Source organism: Eublepharis macularius, chromosome 2 (assembly GCF_028583425.1).
Source record: "Eublepharis macularius isolate TG4126 chromosome 2, MPM_Emac_v1.0, whole genome shotgun sequence".
In the NCBI taxonomy this organism is placed as follows: Eukaryota; Metazoa; Chordata; class Lepidosauria; order Squamata; family Eublepharidae; genus Eublepharis; species Eublepharis macularius.
In genome coordinates this window covers 149,423,576-149,448,924 of record NC_072791.1, presented here as the reverse complement: position 1 = coordinate 149,448,924, position 25,349 = coordinate 149,423,576, and the positions used below count along the sequence as shown (strand labels likewise).

The following is a 25,349-nucleotide window of genomic DNA, read 5'->3' as shown; positions in this document are numbered from 1 at the left end:
CAAAGACAAGTGCACAGTATTACATCTGGGCCACAAAAATGAGAAGCACAAATACTGGATGGGGGATACACTTCTGGGAAGTAGTATATGTGAAAGGGATCTTGGGGTAAGAGTGGACTGTAAACTGAATATGAGCAGTCAGTGTGATGAGGTGGCAAAAAAGGCTAATTCAATCCTGGGTTGTATCAAAGGGGCCATAGCATCGAAATCGCAGGAGGTCATAGCCCCTCTCTATACTGCCTTGGTCAGGCCACGCCTGGAGTACTGTGTGCAGTTCTGGAGGCCTCACTTCAAAAAGGATGTGGACAAAATCGAGAGGGTGCAGAGGAGAGCGACGAGGATGATCAGGGGTCTGGAGACTGAGCCCTACGAGGAAAGGCTGAGGGCCTTGGGAATGTTTAGTTTGGAGAAGAGGAGGTTGAGGGGGGACATGATTGCTCTCTTTAAATATTTGAAAGGCTGTCATTTGGAGGAGGGCAGGGAGCTGTTCCAGTTGGCAGCAGAGGGTAGGACGCGAAGCAATGGGCTAAAACTACATGCACAAAGGTACCGACTGGATATTAGGAAAAACTTTTTCACTGTCACAGTAGTTCAAAAGTGGAATCAGCTGCCTAGGGAGGTGGTGAGCTCCCCCTAACTGGCAGTTTTCAAGAAGAGGCTGGATGAATACTTGTCAGAGATGCTTTAGGCTGATCCTGCACTGGGCAGGGGGTTGGACTAGATGGTCTGTATGGCCCCTTCCAACTCTATGATTCTATGATTCTATGTAGTTTAGGAAGAGACCACCTTAGCTTGGACAGGTTTTCTCATCCAAAATGCTCTCCCGTTATCACATACAGAGCAAATGCTAGCATGGGTCATCTTTCTGTAACCACAGATGAGGTCCCCACATATAGAAGCATGATCACAAACCCTAGGGGAGCCAAGTTATGGCTCTCACCAGGATAGGAGTACCAAGAAAGAGAAATACTGTCCTGGCCAATCTGTTCTCTTCTTCCCCAGCCATCTTTCCACACACAAAATCTGCTTGGTCTTTTCTTCAACTGCTCTTATATTCTGTCTGGAACAAAAATTGCTCTCACCAAGCCTTTTACTGCTGTACTGTCTAGATTTTTTTAAAAAATAGACAGGTAGCCATCCAATGAAGGGAATACTCAAATCCTGAAGTGACACCAGAAAGCCGGAAAGGAAGCAGCAAAGTGAAAATTAACCCCAATGGGATCTTAGGGAAACAAACAACTCAAACACGAAATTAGCAACTCAAATAATTCTGAATCTATGGGATATTTAGGCCAATTCAGTGTTGAGTTTAACTTATCCAACAAGAAATTTATACAACCAGACACTCATTTGAACAAAATATAAAAAGAAAAGGTCAGAGAATAAATCAGCCTAATTGAAAGAGCTGCTCATGGAGAAACTGAACCAAGACACCCACAGAGTCTCTCTAGAAGAAATTTTATTAGCACACAATTCTCAGACATCTTGGGAGTTAGACGTGAGATGTCAGAGTTCATTATGGATGCCACATCTTCTGAATGATATCAGGTCTCCTCAGGTGCAATTTGCATCTTTAAATTAACTCTGTGTGTGGCCTGAGTTAAGTCATATTCAAGTCCTTCCTGTTGGCCTCTCTGCAAAGAGACCAGCCATGACCCTTCCAGGCTGTACATTGGCATTAGGGTACTACAGGATGACAGTGTAAGTCAGGAAAAGGACACCTGGTGAGGCTTTCTCCCACTGTAAAAAAAAAAATCTGCTTTGCCAGTTACGTGATTCCATCATGTCGACAAGAATGAGCAGAGGCAGGCAAAGGAACCCTAACCTAGGCACTGCCTCAGGGGCTAGATTTTCAAAAAGCACTGAATGCTCAAAGCCAAAAAGAGGCCCATCCTTGAAGGCTACATTTCCAAAGAAGAAAGTTCATATCATTAGAAGTGGTCACCTTTTAAAATTCAATCTGATTAAAGCTTCTCTTATTAATTTCTGCTTGTCCACACAACGTTTTATAAGAAGATCTGAAGTAGTCCTATCGCAGGTTTATAGCTGCACTTTGGCAAGCTTCAGCATTCCTTCAGCCTCCTTAATTTGTGGCCTCTCTCTAGTAGAAAGACCTAAGAATCTGAGAGCCTTATTCCAAGAAGAGACCTCTGACTCTTGAAAGCTTACACCCTTGGTCTCTAAGGTACCACTGGACTCAAATCCTGCTGTTCTACTGCAGACCAACATGGCTACCTACCTAAAATTATTCCAAGCAGCGGAAGTATTTCTTATTCCTGTTGGATAGCTGTGCTAGTCTGTTGCCACAAAAAGGAGTCTTGTGGCTCCTTAAAAAGTAACTGATTCATGAAGCACAAGTTTCCATGGACTACAGCTCTCTTAACCAGAAGTATATTTGAAAAGGGGGAGAAGCAGATTATAGCCTATAGGAAGCGATACAGCATATACTGTATGTAAAAAGAGTAATTTTCAGTTTGGAGGGGAGAGAGAAGAGAGCAGGTGTGTTTGTAACCTGCTTTTCTTCCTTTGCTGTATGCCTGAAGCAAACTGCTGCCCTGTTTAATTTCCTCAGCAGTAGCAGCACAAGTGTAGTCCCAGGTTTGAGAGCCGCCAGGCAAGATACTTCTCTTCCACTTACTTTGGCAGACCAACACCTACCCACTCTATAAGGAAATCTGTCCCTCCCTATACAAGAGTGTGCCACTTCTTTATCAACACAATCCTTAACCCATCCCACCTGCTCCTCTCCAGGTCCCTAAAGAGAAGCCAAGAGGTTGGATAAGTATTGCCACAGGAGAAATATGAACAACATGCTCTCAAGGGAGGAGTTTATTGCCCTAGAGCAATGGTACTTTACATCCCAACAGAGGAATCTTTCTTCGAGTATCCCAGCTGCATCATGTCTGTGCTGAGGGGATGTGTAAGCCAGCCTTCCTACTGTTCATAGACCAAAGCTAACAAAGGTCCACATCAAAAGCAGCTGTAGGACTATATCATGCTGGGGTTTGGCAAGATTTTCTATTGTCCCTGGGGCCCAACCAATTGTTCCATTCTGCACAATACAGGTGTGAACGCTGCAATTTGAAAATATCTGGCTTGAAAGAATACTTTGACTGATACTCAGTGTGATAATGGAACAGGGAGATTTGCTTGCCTCCTTATTCTTTTCCTCTTACGCAAGCCAATGTGATGTCAAGACAAAACCGATAATCATCAAGAAAGTCAAGGTTGCATGAAGATCAAGGGTTAGAAATACTAACTCAGTTTATGGAAATCAAGCATGTTGCCTAATGAGGAATCCTTCTGAAATGATTCTCCCAATCTGCAGCTCAATTGAATGGATCTGAAGGACCAGTGAAATTGCAGGAAACATTATAAACTTCAAGTTAGCAGATGAAGAACCAGGAACAAATTGGAGACACAACACCATCAACATAGGTTGTAGATAGTTCTCTACTTACCCCAAAGGAAAATGCTGACTCTCAAGAGCAAGTATCATCACTACAAAGCAATACTAGTCATCTACTAAAGGCTTAGATAAGAAGACCCATATATCCCATTGAAGGAGATTTGCAGAATACACTACAGGAAAGAGACCTTGATCAACTACTATTTCCTCCTGCACTTATCACAAAAGGACACAAGAACATAACAGGAGGAATCAACTTCAGAGCAGATTGAATGATCAGGCAGATGCTGAGGACAGGACATGGAGCCTGCTAGTACAGCATGTTGCTGAAGCAAGACAACTGTAAAGGGATGCAACACAAAAGAAAACCAGTCTCCTTGTTCTCCAACTCACTGAATATGGCATATACCCATCCAAAACACTTGACATGCATGGGAAATTAATCATACAAGAAAAAAGGGGGCCAAGATGAAAGATAGCTTTGTGAGCAGGCACTAGCCTGGTCACATTACATTTTTATCCTGCCCTTTTTCTAAGGTGGCATACATGATTTTCCCATCCATCATTTCCTCCCAACAACCCTCTGAGACAAGTTAGACTAAAAGAAACAAGGAAAACTTCCAGGTGACCAGATGCCATTCCATTGCTACTGCCTATAAACTTGTTCTGCAGCAGCCACTGTCTTTCTTCAGTCGGGAAGAGACAGCAGTGCAAAACTGTATCTGCATACTCTCTCTGAACCAGACTGGAGGGAAGCAATGGACTACCACTGAGTATTCCCATTAGGGAAACAATAACAAGTGCACATGTGGCCTCTGCTGCTCTTCCTCCTAGCAGAAAGGAGGCACACATATGCCTGTCCCACACTGAAGGCATACCTGGCTACCTCCCTTCCCTCTGCTTTAAGGCAAAAGGAAGGACGAGAGCCAGAAGAGCTGCTGCCATAGCCTTGGGTTGTCTCTACAGTGCAGCACTGTGACTGCTGCCTAACCCAAATTCCTCCAAGTTTTCAGACTTTAAGGAGGGGCTGCAAGAGCTGTTTCATTAGCTGTGCACCACAGACACATGGAAGCTGCAATCATATGTCACAGCTATCAAATTGAATGGCAGTTCATCAGCCTCGTACACAAGCACAGCTTGTTTGCTCTGCTCACATGCTTGCCTTACTCTTCTCCTCTCCTCTCACACACACAGCTTGACAGAACACTTAATGGTTTGCTTAAGCTCCGCTTTGCCACCAACAAATGGGAGTTCGCTTCCCCATCCACAAGCCAGGATCCTAAAGTGGGATTAAACAGAGATTTAGAATCCCAGTTTGTACAGGGAAAATAAAGTCCTCTTAGCAAAGGTGCCTGCATTTGGAAGTCACAGCAAACAGGAACTCAATCAAACTGGGAAGTATTCAATCAAGCACTGCACACAAGAGATGGACAGCAGACAAGCAGTTTCATACACAATACTAACAAATTTCTGTTTAATTAGAGTTTGTAGTGGCATCAGATTGCAACAGAGTAACATTTATGTTAACTGCCAGTACAAGCAACAAGTAACTTGCAGTTACTGGCAAAGATTAGGAGGAAGCTGCTACTCAGTGATGATTTACAAAGACTGGTTAACAACAAATGTATGTAGGAACACAACCAACAGATATTCTGATTTTGTTGCCAAATTACTGACCTCTACGTTTCTCCCCTTCCTACCTTTATTAGAGGGTCACTGTTGCTCTTACCTATCTCTTGGATCTTTACTTGTTCCAGGATGCTGCATTTCACCACCACTCAAAGCAGTAGTTCCTAAGCAAAAACTTTGGTCCTGATGCTCTCTCTGATTTTCACTGGTCCAATCCATCTCCACTGGACCTGCTTCTTCAGCCCCATCCAAACCTTTGGACCTTGCATCACATACATCCATGCTTCCAATGCCAGATCCATAGGGCACATCTGCTTGTCCTACACCAGGTTCTCTTGACAATTCTGGATTCACCAGCCCTGCATCTGAGGAGGCAGATAACCTTGCCAAGCCTAGGGCAGAGGACCAATCAAGCTGCTTCTCTGTAGGTTTTCTAGGTTCATCTGTGTTCTCTGACGTGAAGACTCCAGAGAGGCTTACATCTCTGAGGCAAAGATCTTGGGCCCAGTCAGATTGCCCCTCTCCAACTCCTCTAGGCTCATCCACAGCCACAGTTCTTAAATCTTCAGTCTGGTCTATCAGGCTGTCAGATATCTCCACCAAATCTATGGTCATTCTTAGATCTGACATATCCAGTGGATCAAAGCTACCTCCTTGGTTGTTCCGTGCAGGACTGCATTGGTTTTTCTGTTCAGTTCCTGAGACATTGGTGCCTTTGGCCCAGTCTCTGGAGCCAGCCAAGAAGTTACTACTTTGTGGATCAGTTTCACCAAGGATGTAGGCATCAGGCCAGACTGTCTTCTGAGCACGGAACTGTGCATCACCAGACTCAAACCCAGGGGTGCTGCCTCTGCTTACAATACCCACTTTTCTTTCCCAGTCTGTTTGGCTATCATCATATACATCAATGCTATCTGGCTTCCCAACACTGAATTTACTGTTCTGGCACTGGGCAACCCCCAAGTCAAATCTAGTGGGCCAGTCAGACTGTTTGGCACTCAGTTCAGACTCTTGACAACTGGCATCACTAAAACCATATGCATCAGGCCGAGGATGCTGCTGGATGTTCACTTGAGATGCTGGATGGTTGGCACTGCATTCACTGGGCTGCTCCAATTGCTGGGCACTGAATCCAATTTGCAGTTCATTGGCACTTCCATCAAAATTGGTTTCACCATGCCAGGCTGCCTGCTGGGCACTGAATGCAGCCTCTTGATAGGGTACATCAATATCACTGTGCCCGATACTGAGCTGCGTATCCTGATGACTGGCAGGACTGCATTTGTCTGATACATCTAACGACTTAGTGTTCGTCTCTGATTCGAGACAGCTGGCAGGTTCAGCAGTGCTGGGCCAGTCAGTCCTGTCAGCAGTACTTACAGTATACTGGCTGTTCCAGTCTGTGTTGCCCATGGCAAACTCCCTACTCTCCTGATCAGCAGCAGCAGCAGTGCAGAGCCTGGGCCAGCCTGGCTTCCTCACATAAGGCTCTGTATTCTGACATTCAGCAGAGTCAATGCTATACCTACTGCTCCAATCAGACTCCCTAATCTGCGGGTCAGCACAGCTGCTGCCATAGGCAGTGAGCCAATCTTCTTGGCCTGTGCTGGAATTACCCAGCAATGGAGTCCCACCAGACCAGTCTTGTGGGCTGGTAGCAAATTTCACATCCTGCCTGTCAGTGTCACCAGCACTGTAAGAGCTCAGCCAATCCCGTTTTCCAGTGCCAAACTCTCGATCCTGTTCTGTCTCATCAGGCCACTCTTCTTTGCTGCTGACAGCATCTTCAGCCCATCCCATGCTAAAGGTACTGGTTTGGCCAGTCTCTCCAATGCCAAACTCGCTGCAAAGGTCCTTCCGTGACCATCCAAGGAGATCCTAATAAAAGGAAAGTGAGATAAAGAGGAGACCTCATGCAAAGGGAGAAATTTAGAGGGGGATGAATTGAAAAAAGATGCCACTGTTCCACCCACATCTCTCAATATGACTAAGTTATTAAGAATAAAGAAATGGACACTTGCAACTTAAGGTATCATCAGGGTCTTTCCAATTCCTGAATCTACAAAGATATACTCAAAGAAGAATATGAATATATTTTCTAAGAGCCACATTCTACTGAAAGCACATCCAGAAAGAAAAATATGATCAACTCATTTACAGATAATATGCAATAATCCTACACAAATGTAAATAGACCAGAAAGTATGTGTAGAAGGAGCAAGTTACATGGCTTGCAGGATAGAATTACATGCTTATTCCACTTATTTTTCTATGCAGAAGTGCTTTCAGTATAAGAAAACCACATGAAATAGATCCCTAAACATAGGAGCTTGTTGGAAAAAGGCAAGGAGGATGAAAAGCTTGTAAATAAAACATGTTTATATGGTTAAGAGAGAAATAGGTAGTTAGCAGAACACAGAACTCAAGTTCCCAAAACTCTATTTGTCCCATCTGGTTTCTTAGCCTTCAGCAGCACAGCCCATATAACCATCCATAAACTGATTATAATTGGTTCTCAGAGCAACCAAGTTTCTCTCTGTATGTATAAAAAGTTACTGTAACGTGGCCAGCAAACCAAGGATCCCACCATTCATTCTTAGGCAGAGTCAGCTGGAACTCAAGCCAGAGCTCGTTACTGGTTAAGAGGTCCAACAGAACTGGTAGAACTATCTTTGATGTACATTGGGCAAGTGAGAGTTGAAGAGGGAAGCAGTTGGCTTGGGAGGAGCAAGAGGATTATCCCATATGGCAGCACCTTTTGGCTCAGCCTCCTCACTTGCACGCTCTACAGCCATCCAACCTGTTTAACCACTTTGCGGCTCACTTAAAACAAAGACCTGCCCCTTGCAGAGACAAGCCCAGCCTCTTGTTATCCAACCAGGCAGGAATGCACACCCACCTTTGTATCCATTTAACCCATTCAATGCCAGTTCTAAAAGCACGGCATGAAAAACCCAGTGGCACCTTCTACCTACATTCCCTTTGGTTGGCCTCAGCCAATTTCCCATACCCTCAGTAAGTTAAGTTCCTTTACCTCTGGTCCTATGGGGTCATCCGACTTGGGCATGCTTCTCCTCTTAGTGTCATCCGCGCTGGGTGGAGGCGATGCCAGCAATTCATCTAACCAGTGAGAGTTAGGGTCAGGTTCAACCCCCCTCAGGGGGTTGGCATCATCAGTCTTGCTCTCCTGAGCCTGATCCAGAGTATAGTCATCCTCCCGGCTAGCCACAGCTGTGTGCATCTGGGCATCCTCTGAGAATGAGATGCAAGGCTGTGCAGGGGGGGCAGACTGCTCTAAACTTGGCATGGGTTCCATTGCCTGCAAAGCCCCCTCCTCATGGGTAGGAACAAAAGGCAATAATCCCTCATTCTCCTCTTGAAACCCAACAACTGTTGCCATTAGGGGACCCTTTAACTCAGGACTACTAGCCTCTCTCCCAGCAGAAGGACCTCCAGGTGCAGGCAACTGCAAAAGGGCAGAAGGGGACTCTGGCTGCCCCACAGCCTGACTCCAGGAATCCCTGCAACCCGGAGAGCTCCCATAAGCCTCAGACTCCTCTTCTTTTCTGTTCAGCCCCTCTGAACTTCTCTCCTCATAAGACCTTTTGGGACTGGAGATCTTCCCACCCATCTCTATCTCCAAGAGGCCTGTGTCCTCTGCCTCTAAAATGGGAGACCTGGGTGGAGACCCCAGTCTCCTCCCACCACACTCAAGAGTCCGGTTAGGAAATGACCATTCAAAAGACTGTGACAAGCTCCAATTGGACTCTCCCACTGCAATCTGCTCTAAGGGTGGGTTCCCTCCTCTTGGAAGGGCAGCCAAAGATCCCCCCAGCTCCTCCTTGGCTTTTTTGCCTCGTGGCTCCAGCACACCCTCTGAGGCACGCCGCAAGGGCAGCTGAGAAAGGTGGAGGGGCTTGTCCTCAGGAGGAAATCCCTGTGTATGATTCTTGGGGGAATCTTGGTTCCTGGAAAGCAAAAGGGACTCTTGTACATGAGAAGGGGAGCCAGGAGGTTGATCAGAACCAAGACAGTAGTCAGAAAGTGTGCTTGGGGAACCAGGTGACTCAGAGATGCCCAAGAGACAACTGGGAATTTCTGGGCTGTGATCAGGAGGTGGAACATGAGCCACACTGAGAGGTGGTCCAGGGAGAGGGAGAAGTAACCCTTCAGGATGTTTTGCAGAAGGGCCAGGGAGGCATGGAGACAAGAGAGTCTCACTGGGGGATCCTGGAGGACAAGGGTCTGCAAGGGCCACAGGGGAACCTGGAGCTTGGGTGAGACCATCAGATATCTCAGTGGGAGATTTGAGGGGTTTAACAACATCTGGAGAGCCTGGGGGAAGCTGAGTTTGGGTGCTGTGGGTATCTCCTGGAAGATGTGGGGCACCTGGGGGCTGGGCTGGTTCAGCAGGGGCCTGAGGAGACCCAGGGGTGACTCCAGAAGAGAGCTTGGCAAGGGGTTGAGAGGCCTGTGGAACAGAGACCTGCAGAAACAAGGGAAGAACAGGTTAAAAACTATCCTTCCTCCTTGCAACCTTCCCATGGATCCCAACTAAATCTAGAAGTATAACCTCTCTGTCCCCAAAGGCTTTCTTCAGAATAAAAAAGGTTTCCTTCTAACCCTGTCCCTTTCCCCTAAATCGCTGTGGGCTGTTTTCCCTTTTTTGAACAGCTCTTCTATACAGCCTGTTCCCCTTGAAAGACCTCCCCTCAGCCAACTGTAGTCTTTTCTCCCAAATCCAGAAGGAAATGAAATGCAAAGAGAGGAAGCGGAAGGAGAAAAGAACAGATGAAGAAGTCAGTCCACACGCTGCAGTCACACCGAGATCTTGTGCCCCACCCTAAGCCTTGCCTTTCTCCAGCTTGAAAATAAAGCCAAGAAGGGCGGGTCACACCTAGTGGGCTAATGGCCTTGCTCACCCCCTCCTCCCAGGGAGAGGCAAAGGGAGTTAATCATTACCTGATCTCTATGAAGGAAGAGGGAGCTGTGCGTTCCCTGCCAAGGGATTTGGCCAGCAGCCCAGCACAGCTAGGAACTGCCTTACACATACTTGCTAGGTCACTGTGCTGTATGTACTGAGTCATGGCTGCTCCCTACCCTCCAGCAAAGGTCCAAGGCTCTGTCAAGCCTCATGAAGGTTCCCACTATCTTGTTTAGCTGGGCTGAGTTTTGTCCTTGGTTCCACACTGCTAAGCTATTTTTCAGCTCCCCAAAGTTAGGCAATACTGAGATTATCACAGGGGTGTTAGCTACGCCAAGTGCACAAGTGTAGCAACGATGGTGTACTGCAATGCCCATGCACTGTAAAATGTGCAATGTATGCCACCAACCATGCCTGGCTCCTCCAACCACATCATGCCAACTATTCATTGCTGGTTTGGGGGGGGGGTTATTAAGAGTTTTATAAAAAAGAAACAAAAAAGAAGACAAAATATAAAAATATAATAACCCCAAAACTAGCCAAATTGAATCAGCTATCAGACAAACAACAATAACAAACCATACAAACAGAACAGAAAATATACATAGAAAGAAGAAAAAAAACTATATAAACTAAAAGAAGCTTCCAATTTTCTCCGCAACTAATATTAATATTTTCAAATTTCCTCTTGTTAAAAATAAAAGCTCTCATTTTTCTCAGTTTGGTGTAGTGGTTAAGAGTGTGGGACTCTAATCTGGAGAACCGGGTTTGATTCCCCACTCCTCTACTTGAAGCCAGCTGGGTGACCTTGGGCTAGTCACAGTTCTCTGGAGCTCTCTCAGCCCCACCCACCTCACAGGGTGTTTGTTGTGGGGATAATAATGGCATACTTTGTAAACCACTCTGAGTGGGCATTAAGTTGTCCTGAAGGGTGGTATATAAATCGAATGTTGTTGTTGTTGTTATATCCAAATTCCTTAGTCCACAAATCATCAAATCATTATTATCTATTTCATGTAAAAAGTCAATGAGGTTTCCATTCGGCTGCAAATGGACAGAGATTGATGGATTTCCCATATCAAACTGGAAACCAAGAGGCATGTGCTACTCTAGCATTTCTCTCTATATATGCCTACTTTCACATACTGCATCCAAACCCCAATCTGTACTGCAAATCTGTCTCTCACTAGTAGTAGCCAAGTTACCAGGCTTAGACACCACATCTTCATAAGGAAATAAACATCCCATTTTTTTTTAATTTTGAGACGCACCAACTCAAGCAGACACACAACATCCATGGCCAACTAGCAAGCAGTATGCCCGGGGGAGGGGGGAGGGGGGTTTGACACTGTACCATTTAGAGCTGGAAAAATTTTAATTCTCCAAGAGCCACCATCAAAGTTACCAGGTGCTCTTGAATATTTCAAATTCCCAAGCACCAACACCAAGGCAATGCACCATATTTACAAGCCTAATGCCATACTCTGTGCCAGAAAAATGGACAGCAAGCTTGACCTGAGAGACCCAGCCGTGGTGCATGATGGTCCATTGATTGTTTGGGTTACCACCTCTTGAGCAGAAGCATTAGCTGAGAAAGAAAAAGACACGCACCCTAAAGAAAGGGAGCCCGGAAGGAGAGAGGTGGCAGCTACCCCTGAGACAGAGGAAAGCCAGGAAGGAGAGAGCCCAGCGGAGGAATTGCCGTGTTGCAGATAACTCACGCCAGGAGGAGATGGTGGACTGCGAAGTCCAGGTTGGCCTCCATCACAGCTCATGCTAGGTGGGCTGGAGCTGCTGAAAGAAAGGAAAGGACACTATCTTCAGGAGACCAAACTGGCTATTAATGAAGACAACCAAAAGGAAATATTGTTAACTGTCATGAAAGTTTCATTCCATTGATTTTTTTTATCCTGCCCTTCTTCCAAGGAGCTCATAGCCCCTTTATTTCTCATAATAACCATGCACAATAGGTTAATCTGAGACCCACCTTGGTTTTCTACCTGATGCACATATAATTGACAAAAAGGCTGGAAGAATCATTTCCAGGACTCAAATGAACTGGCTACACTGAATGCACAGCATGTAAGAAATGCCAAGACTCTCAGGCCACAGTGCAACCCATCCAAGGCTGTTCCCACTGTCAGGCACTTTGCTTTCCTGCAGTAAAGATTTGAGGGTAGCCAGAACTTATAAGGCTATCCTAGAACTGAAGGCAGTTGGGGTTTCTCCAAACTTACAATTGCCAAGATCAAACCTCAGCATGCTTACTCAGAAACAAGTCCCACTAAGTTGAATGGGACTTATTCCCATATAAGTAGCCATAGACTTGCAGCCTTAACTTGTGATAGTTGTCATTCTTGACCACAAAAGTAATTTTAGCTCCAAGAGTGCTGTGTCCAAAAACGAACCAAAGAAGAATTGGTGACAGACCATCCTGAAGTTAATTACCTTCACATCCCTTGGCACTCGAGGGCTAGAAGATTTGCTCTTCTGTATCCCATTTCAGCAACTGACATTAGAATGACTTAACACGGTATTAAACAAGGCAATCTTCCAAATTATTTAGGATGCTCTACTGTGAACATCTGGACCTTACCTGTCTCTAGAATGGAAACTCAAGTCTCTTTCTGTTGCTGTTGCTGGCTGCCCAGATCCAGGCACGTGCTGATCATTTGAACTTGTAGCTTCCTCCTCATTCCTTGACAATCTGCTCTCTTCATGAGAAGCCCTGTATACAGGAGCCTCCAACTGTATTTCACCCCCTTCCCCTCCACTTGAGTATCTCCGAAATGCAGTATAACCCTTTGGCCCCAGGTGAACAGCTGTGCCACCCTCTTGGCTGAAGAAGGAGCGTACCAGCCGAGGCCTGTCAGGGCTCTCTGGCCCTTCCTTGTTGGGCTTCTCAATCTTGGCCAAGATCTCCTCCACTGTGGTGCCAGGAAAACGTTCTGGCTTGGCTGCTACTGGCACTGGCTTTACTTTGAATGGGAAAGAATACTTGCGTACACTGGAAGATTCTCTATATTCCTCCCCAGAAGTTCCTTCTATAACGCTGGATTGCTTTGCAGACCCAGCACCTTCCCCATCTGCAGATGGCTTGATAGCAAAAGAAAATGGAGGTGAAACCTCTTTCCCATTTGTAGCTTCTTTTGGGGGGCACTTGAGGCTGAAGGAGAGACGCTTCACAGAATTGCCAGCCCCACTGCTATATGGCTTAGGTCCTGCCAGCAAATTGATCTTTTCTGCAGAGGGGACTTCAGAAAGGGCTTGACGCAGCACAGGGGTGGGTTTCATTGGCACAGCGGGCTTTGGCAGCACACATGGCTTGGGTTTCACGGGGGGCTTCGGACGGGCATCCCCTAAGGAAAAGAGGCAATCCAAGATGATTATCCACCATCTAAACACAGTCAGCTTTGTATTACAGATACACCCCTGCCCTCCATCTCCAAACCACTTTTGGGAAGATAGATGACTACCAATGGCCTAAATTTAGTTACCTGTCTAATGCCTCCTTCCCAAATATACATTCCCTGGGTTCTACCTGTCTGTCTACCTGTCACATTTTTATCCCACCCTTCTTCTATAAAGGTCAGGGCAGCAAACATGGTCCTTATCCTTAATGGTAGGTTAGGCTGAAAGTCTGTACCTAGCCCAGCATCACCCAATGAGTTTCATGGCTAACTAAGGATTTGAACCCAGGTCTCCTAAGTCCTAGTCTAACACTATAACCCCTAAACCATACAGATTCTGGTTGTTCAAAGCCCTGCATCCTATTCCCATGTCATCCTTCCTGTACCATGTAATTCTGCGGAACATAGAGTTTGGCTTTTATTTTTGCTGGACCACCCTTCTTAATCTAAACAAAAATATCAGGGCCTCTATAAGTTTGCCATATCATCTTAATCCATACACACTTTGCAACTCATAGCTTTGTGCCAGTAAAATGCAGACTTCTCAAGCTGTACCTGTGTCAGGGCTACTTGACAGTTGTTTGGCTCCACTCCGGCCGTTAGTAGCTGCACAAGGGACTGGGGAGCACAGTGACTGGGGCTTAGAGTCCATCACATCACCAGGCTGGAACTCTGAAAGCAGCACATACATCAGTCTCTGGGATAAAAGAAAAGGAATTAAAGCAGTTTGCAGACACTTGTGAAAGAATACCGAATGATCACCCCCTACACACACCACAGATTGCCAATGTTCCCCAACATTTTCTCTTGCTTTCTACAGTGGATCCTAACCAGGAAACAGCCTGAACATAGAGAGCCATTTCTTTCTCTTGTGTGCACACACAAAGTTTCATGTTAAGCCACTCCCAGGGCAGGCTGGGACAAGGATGAAGGGAGCGGGTCTCCCACAAGCATCCAGGCCATGACTCACACTGAAGGATGAGAAACAAACTATAAAACTTGGAATTTCTAGCCTATGCTATCGTCCTATGATGCACAGTTCTGCCTCCAGTTCCACCTTTGTTAAAAAACCCTGTCCTTCCCTGCCAATATGCTCTCCTTCCTTCTCGTACCAAATCTGCTTCTTCCTCTCTTATGCTGCCTCATTTCTTTTGTCAGCTTCTGTCACTTTGTCATAACACTCCCATTTTGCCTTTTACAGTCAGAATCTCCCTTCTCTTTCCAAGTTCCTCCTTCCCTTCTTCCCCACCCACTTCAGCACAGGGAGAGTTTCTGCTCTGCCCAGTCCCAGCTGTGTAGGCTCCCACCCAGATATATTGGGAGTAAACATCTGGAATACCTCCCCCTCCCGATTTCTCAATCACTTGGCGCAGCCACTGGAATTCAATGAGGTAAAGCTGGGGCCTGCTCCCATCACTATGGCAATGGCCTCCCACTAGATTTCAGGAGAGGGCCAAACCCTGGCTAAGAGGAGAAAACAGCCAGGATCTTAGTTACATGGATTGCATGTCCCACAGATTGTTCCAACTGGCAGCTAATATTTAGGAACAGAAAAGAACCCTAAGAGGAGATAGGCGAGCTCAACAATAATCCCTTCTCCTCCTAACTGAAGGATCCAACACAACAAGCAAAGGGCTGAGATTAAGGCCCTGCCCACAAGATTATAAAACATACCCCTATCTCTATGCTGCATTATAACTGAGGCAAGCAAGCCTCTCTCCTCCAGTTCTGCATTGAGGGAGATTCAAAAGCAGACAGAAGCCAAAGGCAGTACCACTCTCTGTTTCTGCTACTCAGGCCCCTCATTTTATTAGCTTACTTCTACAGGCCATATACATTTGTCCTCAGCTCCTAGGCCACTAATAATAAACCCAGTTTCTGCTGCTCATATCAGTACCTCAGACTTGATTTTTGCCTTACTTACTTCTTCACATACTGCTGCCTTCTGTCCACTCACATTTATTTGCCTTCCTCTTCATCCTCCATATCTATCCTATTTCCCTAACAGCCCAACCTACCAAGAGTTCTACAGGCCAGAGCACTGTGATTCAACGCCTTTTGTAGCATACTGCTCAGGATTTCCTGGGAGAATTACTACTGTAAAATTCAGAGAAGCACAGAACTCATCTAATGTGAGGAAAGGAAGAGGAGGGCTGAAGAAGCCAGAAAGATTGGACTTCTAAAAGCAATGTGTTACACCACTGAAACCCAATCAAAATCTATTAAACCAGAAGCCAAATATACAATACTAAAGAAAAGCCTCTCCAGATTGAGAATTAGTGACAATAGATTGGCAGTGGAACTTGGGAGGTACAAAATACACTGCACACCTAGAGGTGAATCATAGTGCAACCTGTACTACAGAACATTCTTTCTACTAAAGTGTCTCAAATACAAATGCACAAACCATATTTCACTATTAGTCAAGACCACTCTGTACATGGCATTATCCTTCATAAATATTACTTCGATATATGAGAAAGCATGTATATATACCATCATGGGTGATATGCATATATGTTGGTTTCATTGAACTTATATGTAGTGAAATAGAAAAATATACATTTGCCACATTATTCAATGAATACTTCTGCACTGAAATAGTATCACTACAGAAAAGTAATTAAGTTTGAAGCAAGCTGCATAATATAAGGAAAGGAAATGGTATCACGTTATAACCAAAAAATTAGCCTGAAATTGAGTGAATTTTTGCACACTCATTGCAACAGAACTTTCATCTTGGGAAGATCATACTTAATTTTGTGAGTGGTCCCTGAGGGGAACATTCCTTACATACAATCAAAATTTTAGTTTGCAAGGCCCATAAAGCATCAAGCTAATTATTTTCTTAATGATAAGCATTCTCTCAGATGTAAGATCTAGTTGGGCTGCTGCTACAAAGCTATAAGTTGCAGGAAGGGCGGGGTATAAATCAAATAAATAAATAAACAATTTTCTACCAAAGCATGCCACTCCTAACAGGGACATGCATACCTAGGTGGTATCTGATGTTTTGTAATGATATAATGAAGCTCATGTGGAAAGCAGTGAACATAATTTGAAACTGTTAGGCAAAAGGAAGCATATATTTTTTTAAAAAAATGAGCCTCAGGCTACAATGATGAAACAGAGATATGCAGAAAAGCAATTCTCATAGATGAAGAGTGAGGCAACAGGAGATAAAGAAGACAGGCAGGTTCAGAGAGCCAAGAACCCAAAAAAATAAATAAAGTGAAAACGATGTTATTTGTCACTTCTACAGCAATGCACATCTTTCAACCTCCAGCTTGTAAAGTAGAAGCAATATTGTTCCCACACTACAGGTGGGGAATTGAGGCTGAGAGATAATGACCATCAAGGCCATCTAGTGAGTTCATAGCTAAGCCAGTATTTGAAACTAGATTCCACAGAGCTAAATCCACCACTCTCCCCAATAACATTTGTACAGCAGGAAACTGTACAGAGGGACTTCTTGATACATGAAAAAAGATTCATTTTAGAGTTTGAGTTTGTTGAGATCTGGAGAATTATGCCTTGGTACGCCTCAGGAGAGATGCCACTCAAAAGAACTATAATAGGGATCTGCTAATGAAAGATCAGGGGATGAACAGATGGAAAGAAAAGAAGTGGGAGGAAGAAATTTCAGACTCAAAGACGCCAAAAGGTGCATGCAGGAGTCTGCAAGGGCAAAGACTGAGCCAAGAAACAGCAAGATGACAGAATGCCCAAAGGGGCATAAGCAAGATAATTTACAGGGGCTCCTCTTCAAAGCAACTCTATCTCCTCTAAGACATTCAGCAATACTTCTTGTACAAAGTGAATGACGGAAGAAGAGGAAGCTATATTTTTATTTTAGTTTGTAACTTGACCTTGTATTTTCCCCAGCCTTGTTTGGGTTGAGTCTGCAGGGGCTTCCCTCTCACCCCCTCCTTTTTTTTCGTTGTTTGAAGAGGAAGCTATACACATCATTCAGACCTTGCTGATACCATTACTAAACATCAGCTACCAGCCTCCCAACATGTACACACAGCATGCTACCTACAAACGCCCAAGTGAGGTGGGTATTAACTCCATTTGATTCCTCTTGAGCTATTCCCTAAGAAGAAAAGAATCCAACAAATGCCACATATGAATAGTACTTCCACACTAGCATTTTAATCTGTATCACTCACATTTATTCCTGAGAATACAAATAACATTTCTCCCAAACCTGTGCATTCCCATTTTAACAGAAGTCATTTTCCCCCTTTTTTTTAAAAAAAAATGCCAGTTTGTAGTCCTTTTCAGATCTGTGAAAATTGTAGCACAGTTCTCTCACTGAAGCAGAACTATGGCCTTACCTAGTTGGAATATATAACCTCAAATCCACGTGTCTCCATTATTTGGCTGCACTTCCATCACATCCATTCTAAAATGCTATCTCTCTGTTACAACTCCTGGAGTAGAAACTACTGCCAGGGTACTAGAGATTCATGCAAACAAATATGGAGGAGATGAAATTGACTATATCTTTGTAACGTTTACTTAATTTTTGCCTTCAAATTGTAGGGAGCTGCAGAGGTAACATTTTTCTATTTTATTTTTTTAAAATATTTTAAATTATATCAAACAGAATTTATGCCCTTCCAGTACTAGTGTAAACAAACTACATGTGATAAAAAAAGGATCAAGTTAATGAGGCTTTCCTGCTTTCACCTCTGCAGACAGCTCTCCCCTCTCAATTCAAAAACAAAAACTTGAGGAGAAATTGGCAATTTCATCTCATTATTTTGCTTTCAAGGTGAGATGGGACCCAATGCAACAGTGAAGAGAGGAAAGTTTTGTTAACTGACAATCCCCTTGTCAATTGCACCTCATTTTTGCCTTCTTCCTGGGAAACATCAGCAACAATGACCACTTAAGCGGAAAGGGGTAGGCAGGTGAATTTCCCTCTGCAGTAATTCTATTATTTCAGAAGATGATTCATTGTATGGAGACATGCTACACAACTAGCACTGAATCAGGCTCGTATTTATATAGTTTCAGCAATTTTTTTAGAGATATTGTTATCTGAAAGTACTCATGTCCTTGCAATTTGTCTCACAGCTAAAGGGACATCTACAAGGCCACAGAGGAGTGGGGGGAGAACTGAGACTCAATTGAGTAGGGAGGGCAAACCTAAAAAAATTTAGGATGATAGTAGGCCTATAACCTAGCAGATTAGGTAACAGCAGCTGTGATACTACCCACATCCAGGACAGTCCCTTGCCATTTTAGCACCTTTGCACACATACAAAGGAAATCTCAGCACTGCCAAAGCATGGCCTGTGGATAATTGGGTTTAGATATGCACACAGAAACACCAGCATATCCCAGGTGAAAAGCCAACGGCCTGTTACAATCCAGGAAGCATAGATTTGATTCTATTTATCAGTCCTTGATTTGATTATCCAAGCAGAAAGAGTCAAGGAACGACATCCCCCACCCCCACCCCATACATACAAACAAATTCATTATATTGAAGGGACATCCATCAGTCTTTCATAAAAGGCAGAAGCACGGTATTATTAAGGCCTGTAGGGAGTTCTTGACAAAGACCATGGTCTTCACAGGCAAGAAGGGAAGACTTTAAAAGAAGAGAGAAAAATATACAGTTTTGTGCTGGAACAGAAGAGAATGGTAGTCAGAAATAGTGTGTCAGGATCACAGCTTACAGAAACTACTGTTTAGCAAGATAAAGGGAGGTAAGTAAGTGTTGCCAAGTAGGGTGTAGATGGACTCACAGCCAAGAAAGAGAGGGAGTGGTAGGAGGCAGCATTGCAGAGAGAAAGGGGTGGGGATCAGATCCATAAAGTGCTAGCTAACAACTAAAGGGGCACCGACGACACTAATCAACAGAAAGGAGAAAGGAAAGAAACAGCCCCAGTAGGGCTAGATGCCAACAATCAGATCAAGTGACAGCCCAGCAAAACAAGGCCACTCAGTTTCTATTTCTAAACATTTCTGTGTGTCCCATATGTTTCTAACTGACCTTCCCACACAGGCCATGCCCCCACCCCTTCCCTCTACAGTCGCATCCCCAGGTTAGGCCTAATACAATCTATGCGGCAATTTCGGGGTACAAACGGCAAATCCTCCCCGGACCTCCCCCGCCCCATTCCGTTCAGTGCAATGACCTTCCTCATATCCCACCTTTCCAAAGCTCCCAAATCTAATGGCTTTTGGGTACTCTACCTCACCCCCCCCCCCTTCCGGGAACTCCTCTCCCAGGCCCCCTAAAATGCCCCTCGATACCCTTGGTAGTCCCTTGGACAGCCACTTCCCAACACGGCACGACTCCCCCTCCCCTCAACGCCCGCATAGTCCCCCGGGCGGCTCCGGGATTGCGTGGCCTACACCTCAACTGCATTGGGGAAAGGGGAGCGACAGTACACAACCGCTCCCACTCCCCGGCCCGCTGCGAAGACTCCTTACCCGATTCGGAGATCCACGGCCCGATCGAGGCGCGGCCGAGCCTCGCTCTGTGCATATTCAAATCAAGGCCCGGTTGGCCCCGCCACTGTGGTGCATATTCATTGCCCATGCAAATGAGAAGCCGTCCACCACCACCTCCCCCCCCCCACGTGTCGCGTTCACGAGGCCCGCTGCCGCGAGGAGGCGTCAGGGGGCGCTCGAGAGAGCCGAGGAAGCCGGGTTCGCACCGAAGGAAAAGCTGGCGGGTAGAGCGCCCTCCGCCTATTGGGGGGGGGGGGGCGTGTAATCTGTATTGTTAACTCAGCCACATCAAAATTGCAAGTGGCTTGAAACCATGTGATTTTAAGGGGACAATACGTTAGTCTCATGTCTATTGGTTTTTGGTTGCGGCTGCTAAAGAAGAGTTCAAAGTAATCACGGAGCCCTGCCCGTCAACCACCGGCATTGCAAACTCGCAGTTAATTAATTCCAGCCCAACGTTTCCCCCATATGCTCACGGGGTGCAAGGTGACCGGGAAACCCTCTTCTCATGATAGATTTTAGAGGCGGGTCTGCCGCGAAGCGCTTGTTTTATTAGGTGAGCAAGATTCGTTCCTGTTGCTCCTTAAAGACAAACTAGATTTCCAGGGGATGAGCTTTCGAGAGTCAAAGTTCCTTTGGTTAGATACATATGTTTGTTTATTTTGTATTATTTATAATCCTCCCTTCTCACTGATACTCAAGACAGATTACGCAGTGTGAGTTAGTACAGTCAATTTCAAGGACGTTTCAATAAACAATGTAATAGAATATGTAAATACAAATTAGCAAAAATTTAAAACCAGCATAAATCTAATACAGAGCTGAGGAAATGCTGGAACAGAGTATAAGCAATTCTAAGACTCACATAAAGGTAAAGGTAGTCCCCTGTGCAAGCACTGACCCATGGGGGGATATCACATGACATTTGCTTGGCAGACTTTTTATGGGGAGGTTTGCCATTGCCTTCCCCGGTCATCTACATTTTACCCCCTGGAAACTGGGTACTTATTTTGCTGACCTCAGAAGGCTGGAAAGCTGAGTCAACCTTGAGCCGGCTACCTGAGCCCAGCTTTTGCCAGGATCGAACTCAGGTTGGACTCGTGAGCAGAGCTTGGGCTGCTGTACTGCAGCTCACCACTCTGCGCCATGGGGCTCCTTTACTTTTTTTAAGACTGACATATTAAACATTGGGGAACATAAAACATAAAAATACCCAGTAGGATCATACTTAAAGCAACAGATAGTACATAGTAGGCAGCATATAGTCGTAAAGTTAGTGGCCCCTTTCTTTTTACTGATGCATCTCTTTGAGACAACTACCTTACAGAACAGCCCTCCTGAGTAAAAAGTGCTCTTGAATAATTCAGTTTTGCATAGCTTGCAGAAATCCAGGAGAGTGGGAGCTTTCCTAATATCTTCAGATAGGCCACCACAGAGAATGCACATGTGCCGGGAACTGTTCATTTTGCCCATGTGTAAGGTGGCACCTGCAGAAAGCCCTTTTCAGATGAGCAAAGCTGCCATGGTGGAACATAGGGAGAGAGGCAGTCCCATAGATATGCTGGGCCTAGGCTGTGAACAGCTTTGTATGTGATCGCCAATACCTTGAATTAAACATGGTAACTGATAGGTAGCCCATGGAGTGACTGCAGAATGGGAGTAATATTCATTCATCTCCTAGCTCCCAATAATATCAGAGTTTCAGTATTCTAAACCAACTGGAGTCTCCAAGTTAACTATGTACAATGCATTACATTAGTCAAGTCCTGATGTTACCATGACATGGATCCAGGTGGTCAGATCAGCCGTGTCAAGGTAGGGAGCCATCTCCCAGGCTAGATGGAGGTTGTAGAAAGCATTTTTTGCAGCTCCCTTTTCTTGCTTTTCTAGCAGTAGTGCTGGATCCAGTATTGTTTGTATATTGTTTGTATATTGATTTTAGTTCTTGTTTTTATCGATTTTAACTGTTCACCGCCCAGAGCCCCTGGGGATGGGCGGTATATAAATTGAAACATAAACATATATAAATATAAAAATAAACCCTAGGATCTTAACTGAGTCTGCAAGGGTCAGACCAATTCCATTGAAAGTGGGGAATGAAATGTCCATCAAAAGTTCTTCCTTCCCAACCAGCATCACCTGGATTTTCAAAAGCTCATTCCCTGGAAATAGGATTGCCAGGTCCTGATACTTGGTGAAAGGGGGACCTGGCCCTTACCTTGTGTTGCTCACATGGTCATTATTCGGCCCAAACGAAGCATGGGAATATTCCTGCAGCTGGCACAACCACATCACTTCCAGAGGTGACATCACCTTGCCCCCTGTGCATGTTCCCGGGGTACCTGCTGGTAACGGGCAACCTCTGGGAGGCTTGCCACCTCGTGCCAGTCACTGACAGATTGGCAAGCAATGGGGCAAATCCCCAGGAGTTTGCCTGCAACTGGCAGGCACCTGGGAACCCTACCTGGAAATCTTACTGGTCTTTTATATATACACAGATTATATATACAGCATACACATAAAATACAAGCAAAAAATCAGAATAATGAAACTACATAATATTTCTCCTCTCCATCCCCATACATATTTAAAATACTTTACAGTGTTTTATATTTTACATTTTATATTCAACATTGTACTCAGTCTTACTGTATTCAGCATATTTGCATGCTAACTTAACTATTTAACAATTGATCTACTTTAATATTACTTATATTTAATTCTCCTTAGTTTACAGCTACATATTTAAAAAAAAACCTTTCCATTTTTCCTGAAATTCTTGGTTTGATCTATTATGCATATAAGAAGATAATTTTGCCATTGACGCATATTCATACAATCTAGTCATCCAATCAACCATGTCTGGACAACATTCTGCTTTCCATTTTGTTATATATACTACTCTCACCCCTGTCATCATATATTTAAAAAGTTCGCTATGCTCCTTTAGTATATTACTTGGTAAAATATTTAATAACATATTTTAGGGTCCAGCACAAAGCAAAACTTCAGTATCTTTTGCATCACCTCATTTATTTTTATCCAGTATCTTCTTGCCTTCTTACATGTCTACCACATACAATAGAAATTGGCATTCATACGTTGGCATTTCTAACACTATAATCTTTACTAGTTTTTGCAATATCTTTAGGAGTAATATGTCACCTAAAAAAACATTTATACCAATTTTCTCTTAACATTTGACAATCTGTAAATTTAATTTCTTTAGTCCATAAATTTTCTCATTGACTCACTGAAATATTTTCACTGAAGTTTTGCATCCATTTAATCATGCAATTTTTGACCTGTTCCAATTCTGTTTCATATTTCAATAAGATTTTATATACTTTTCCTAACAGGTGTCTTGGCTCTCCACAGATTAGTTGTTCAAGCACTGTTTTCTCTCTTAATCATCCTCCTCCTTCGGAGAGTTGTTCTTTAGTGACTAAACTTAAAGAACAATACATCAACCGTGTGATGTTCTTTCCCTGGGCTGGAATTTCTTCCCATGTTTTTAGAAATCGTGCTGGTCTTTAAGGTCCTACTGGACTTGAATTTTGCTAATCTACTGCAGACCAACACAGCTACCTACCTGAATCTGTTTTATTAGGTTTTATTTATAAAACCAGAATACAACGTCCTGCCAGGCTCTTCCCCACAAACACCAGTAATATCAATCAATAGTGTTGCATCATTAAGAACGTAATGTGCAGTTCTTGTCGCCCCTCTCACAAATGATATTACCAAACTGGATAAGGTACAGAAAAGGACATCTCAAATGATCAAAAGGATAGATATTTAGGGCTTTTTAATTTAGAAAAAATGATGTTTAAGTATGGTACAGGTCTAAAAACCCATGAATACTATGGAAAGTGTACCTGGAGCTCTTTCCATGTCAACAGTAGCACTCTTTAGCCCTGTTCACATTGAAGTGAATGCATGTACAATCCATGTACAGTATACACAGGGTTGCCAGGTTCCCTGGGGGCCAAACTGGAAAACAGGGAGGGTACTTACTCTTGTACACTTCCATATCACCAGAAAATGACACCATTTTCAGTGCAGTGTGGAAGTGACGGGTCAGTCTAGGAGCTGATTCTCTAAAAATCCAGCTCTAAACACTTAGTATTTTAGAGAATTGACTCCCAGAATGCCTGGGTCACACTGGAAATCGTGTAATTTTCTGACAACACAGTAGCTCATGTGCCTCAGGCATGCCTCTGGCCTTTCCATGTACCTTTTCCTTCAGCCAGCCAGCTGGACAAGGGATCCCAGTTAAAGCAGGGGATCTGACACACACACACACCTCAGCTACAGCAGGGGATCTGGCAAGGCTAATTATATATGCTTTGTTTTTAGTGTTTACATGTGTTGAGTAATTGTCACATTACACTTCATGTAAGTACAGTTTGAATTATTTAAACTTCACATTTATCCAGATATGGTCCCCAGAGTCATTTGTAAAGCTGTCTCTTTCTTACAAACAGATGTGCATACATACAGGCAGGTTGCACCTGTGTTCACTGTAACATATGCACAGGGCTGAGGTCTTATGAAATTATGGAAGCAGACTTAGACTTGGCACAAGGACTTAAAATTCATGGGGAAGGTGCAACTCAAACCCACATGGAAATTGGCAGGCTCACCATGAGATGGATCCACTGCATCCATCTCTGCTTCCACCTGGCTTGGATTTACTGCAAGTGGGTAGGGTAGGCAATCCCACTCCGTGTAGAGATGATAGCTGCAACTGAAATAGTTATGTTTCTACTGTGACATGGCAATAGGGGTTTGTGTATCAATGCATCCTCTAAATGGGCTGTCTTATCTGTCACATTAGTACAGAATATTTTTCTCAACTTCATGTGTACTAAGGGAGGAAACTAGATCCTTAACAGTATGCCAGGAATTCCCCTTTTTATCCAGCAATCCAAACAATACTGTTAAGGGTAGAATGTCTTCTCTGTTGTACACCTCCAGTATTGATTGCCTGTTTCCTGGTATATTCAGCTTCTTCCATATTTAAGTAATAATAATAATAATAGCAGTAATAATAATATTTATATATCATCCTTCAGGACAACTGAACGCCCACTCAGAGCGGTTTACAAAGTATGTTAATATTATTCCCACAACAATAACACTGTGAGGTGGGTGGGGCTGAGACAGCTCCAAGAAGCTGTGACTGACTCAAGGTCACCCAGCTGACTTCAAGCGGAGGATTGGGGAATCAAACCCAGTTCTCTAGATTAGATTCCTGCCACTTAACCACTACACCAAACTGGCTCTCATCGTCAATGAGTCTCAGAATCCCAGTATCTGTCCTTATTTTACAGACTATAAAAAGCTAAACCATAATTGTAAATAAATAGCAGAACACACAGCTAGTTTCTCACCCCATATAATTTGTTGGGTTCAAGATCTAAGAGTCAACTAGCAGCTCAAAAAAGTCTAAAGCACATCCCTTTTACCATTAAAATTGTGTGGATTATTGAATTGCAGC

The 25,349-nt window shown here is 44.2% G+C and overlaps 1 protein-coding gene across 4 annotated transcripts in view; it reads right to left on the bottom strand.

Moving 5' to 3' along the window:
- Nucleotides 1–19,909, bottom strand: part of TNKS1BP1 (tankyrase 1 binding protein 1) — a 37,989-nt gene extending 18,080 nt beyond the window's left edge. Inside the window, exons 1-7 of one of the 4 annotated variants that reach the window (XM_054972232.1) lie at nt 19,826–19,900; nt 13,928–14,044; nt 12,559–13,321; nt 11,684–11,756; nt 9,428–9,524; nt 8,073–8,158; nt 5,139–6,916 (exon numbers count right to left, since the gene is read on the bottom strand). In XM_054972232.1, the coding sequence (XP_054828207.1) occupies nt 5,139–6,916; nt 8,073–8,158; nt 9,428–9,524; nt 11,684–11,756; nt 12,559–13,321; nt 13,928–14,044; nt 19,826–19,880 (2,969 nt within the window). In that variant the 5' untranslated portion in view covers nt 19,881–19,900. Of the gene's footprint in view, nt 1–5,138; nt 6,917–8,072; nt 9,525–11,683; nt 11,757–12,558; nt 13,322–13,927; nt 14,070–19,825 lie in introns of all 4 variants that reach the window. The other 3 variants (XM_054972231.1, XM_054972229.1, XM_054972230.1) reach the window with 3 other exon arrangements.
- Nucleotides 19,910–25,349: the final 5,440 nt, after the last annotated feature.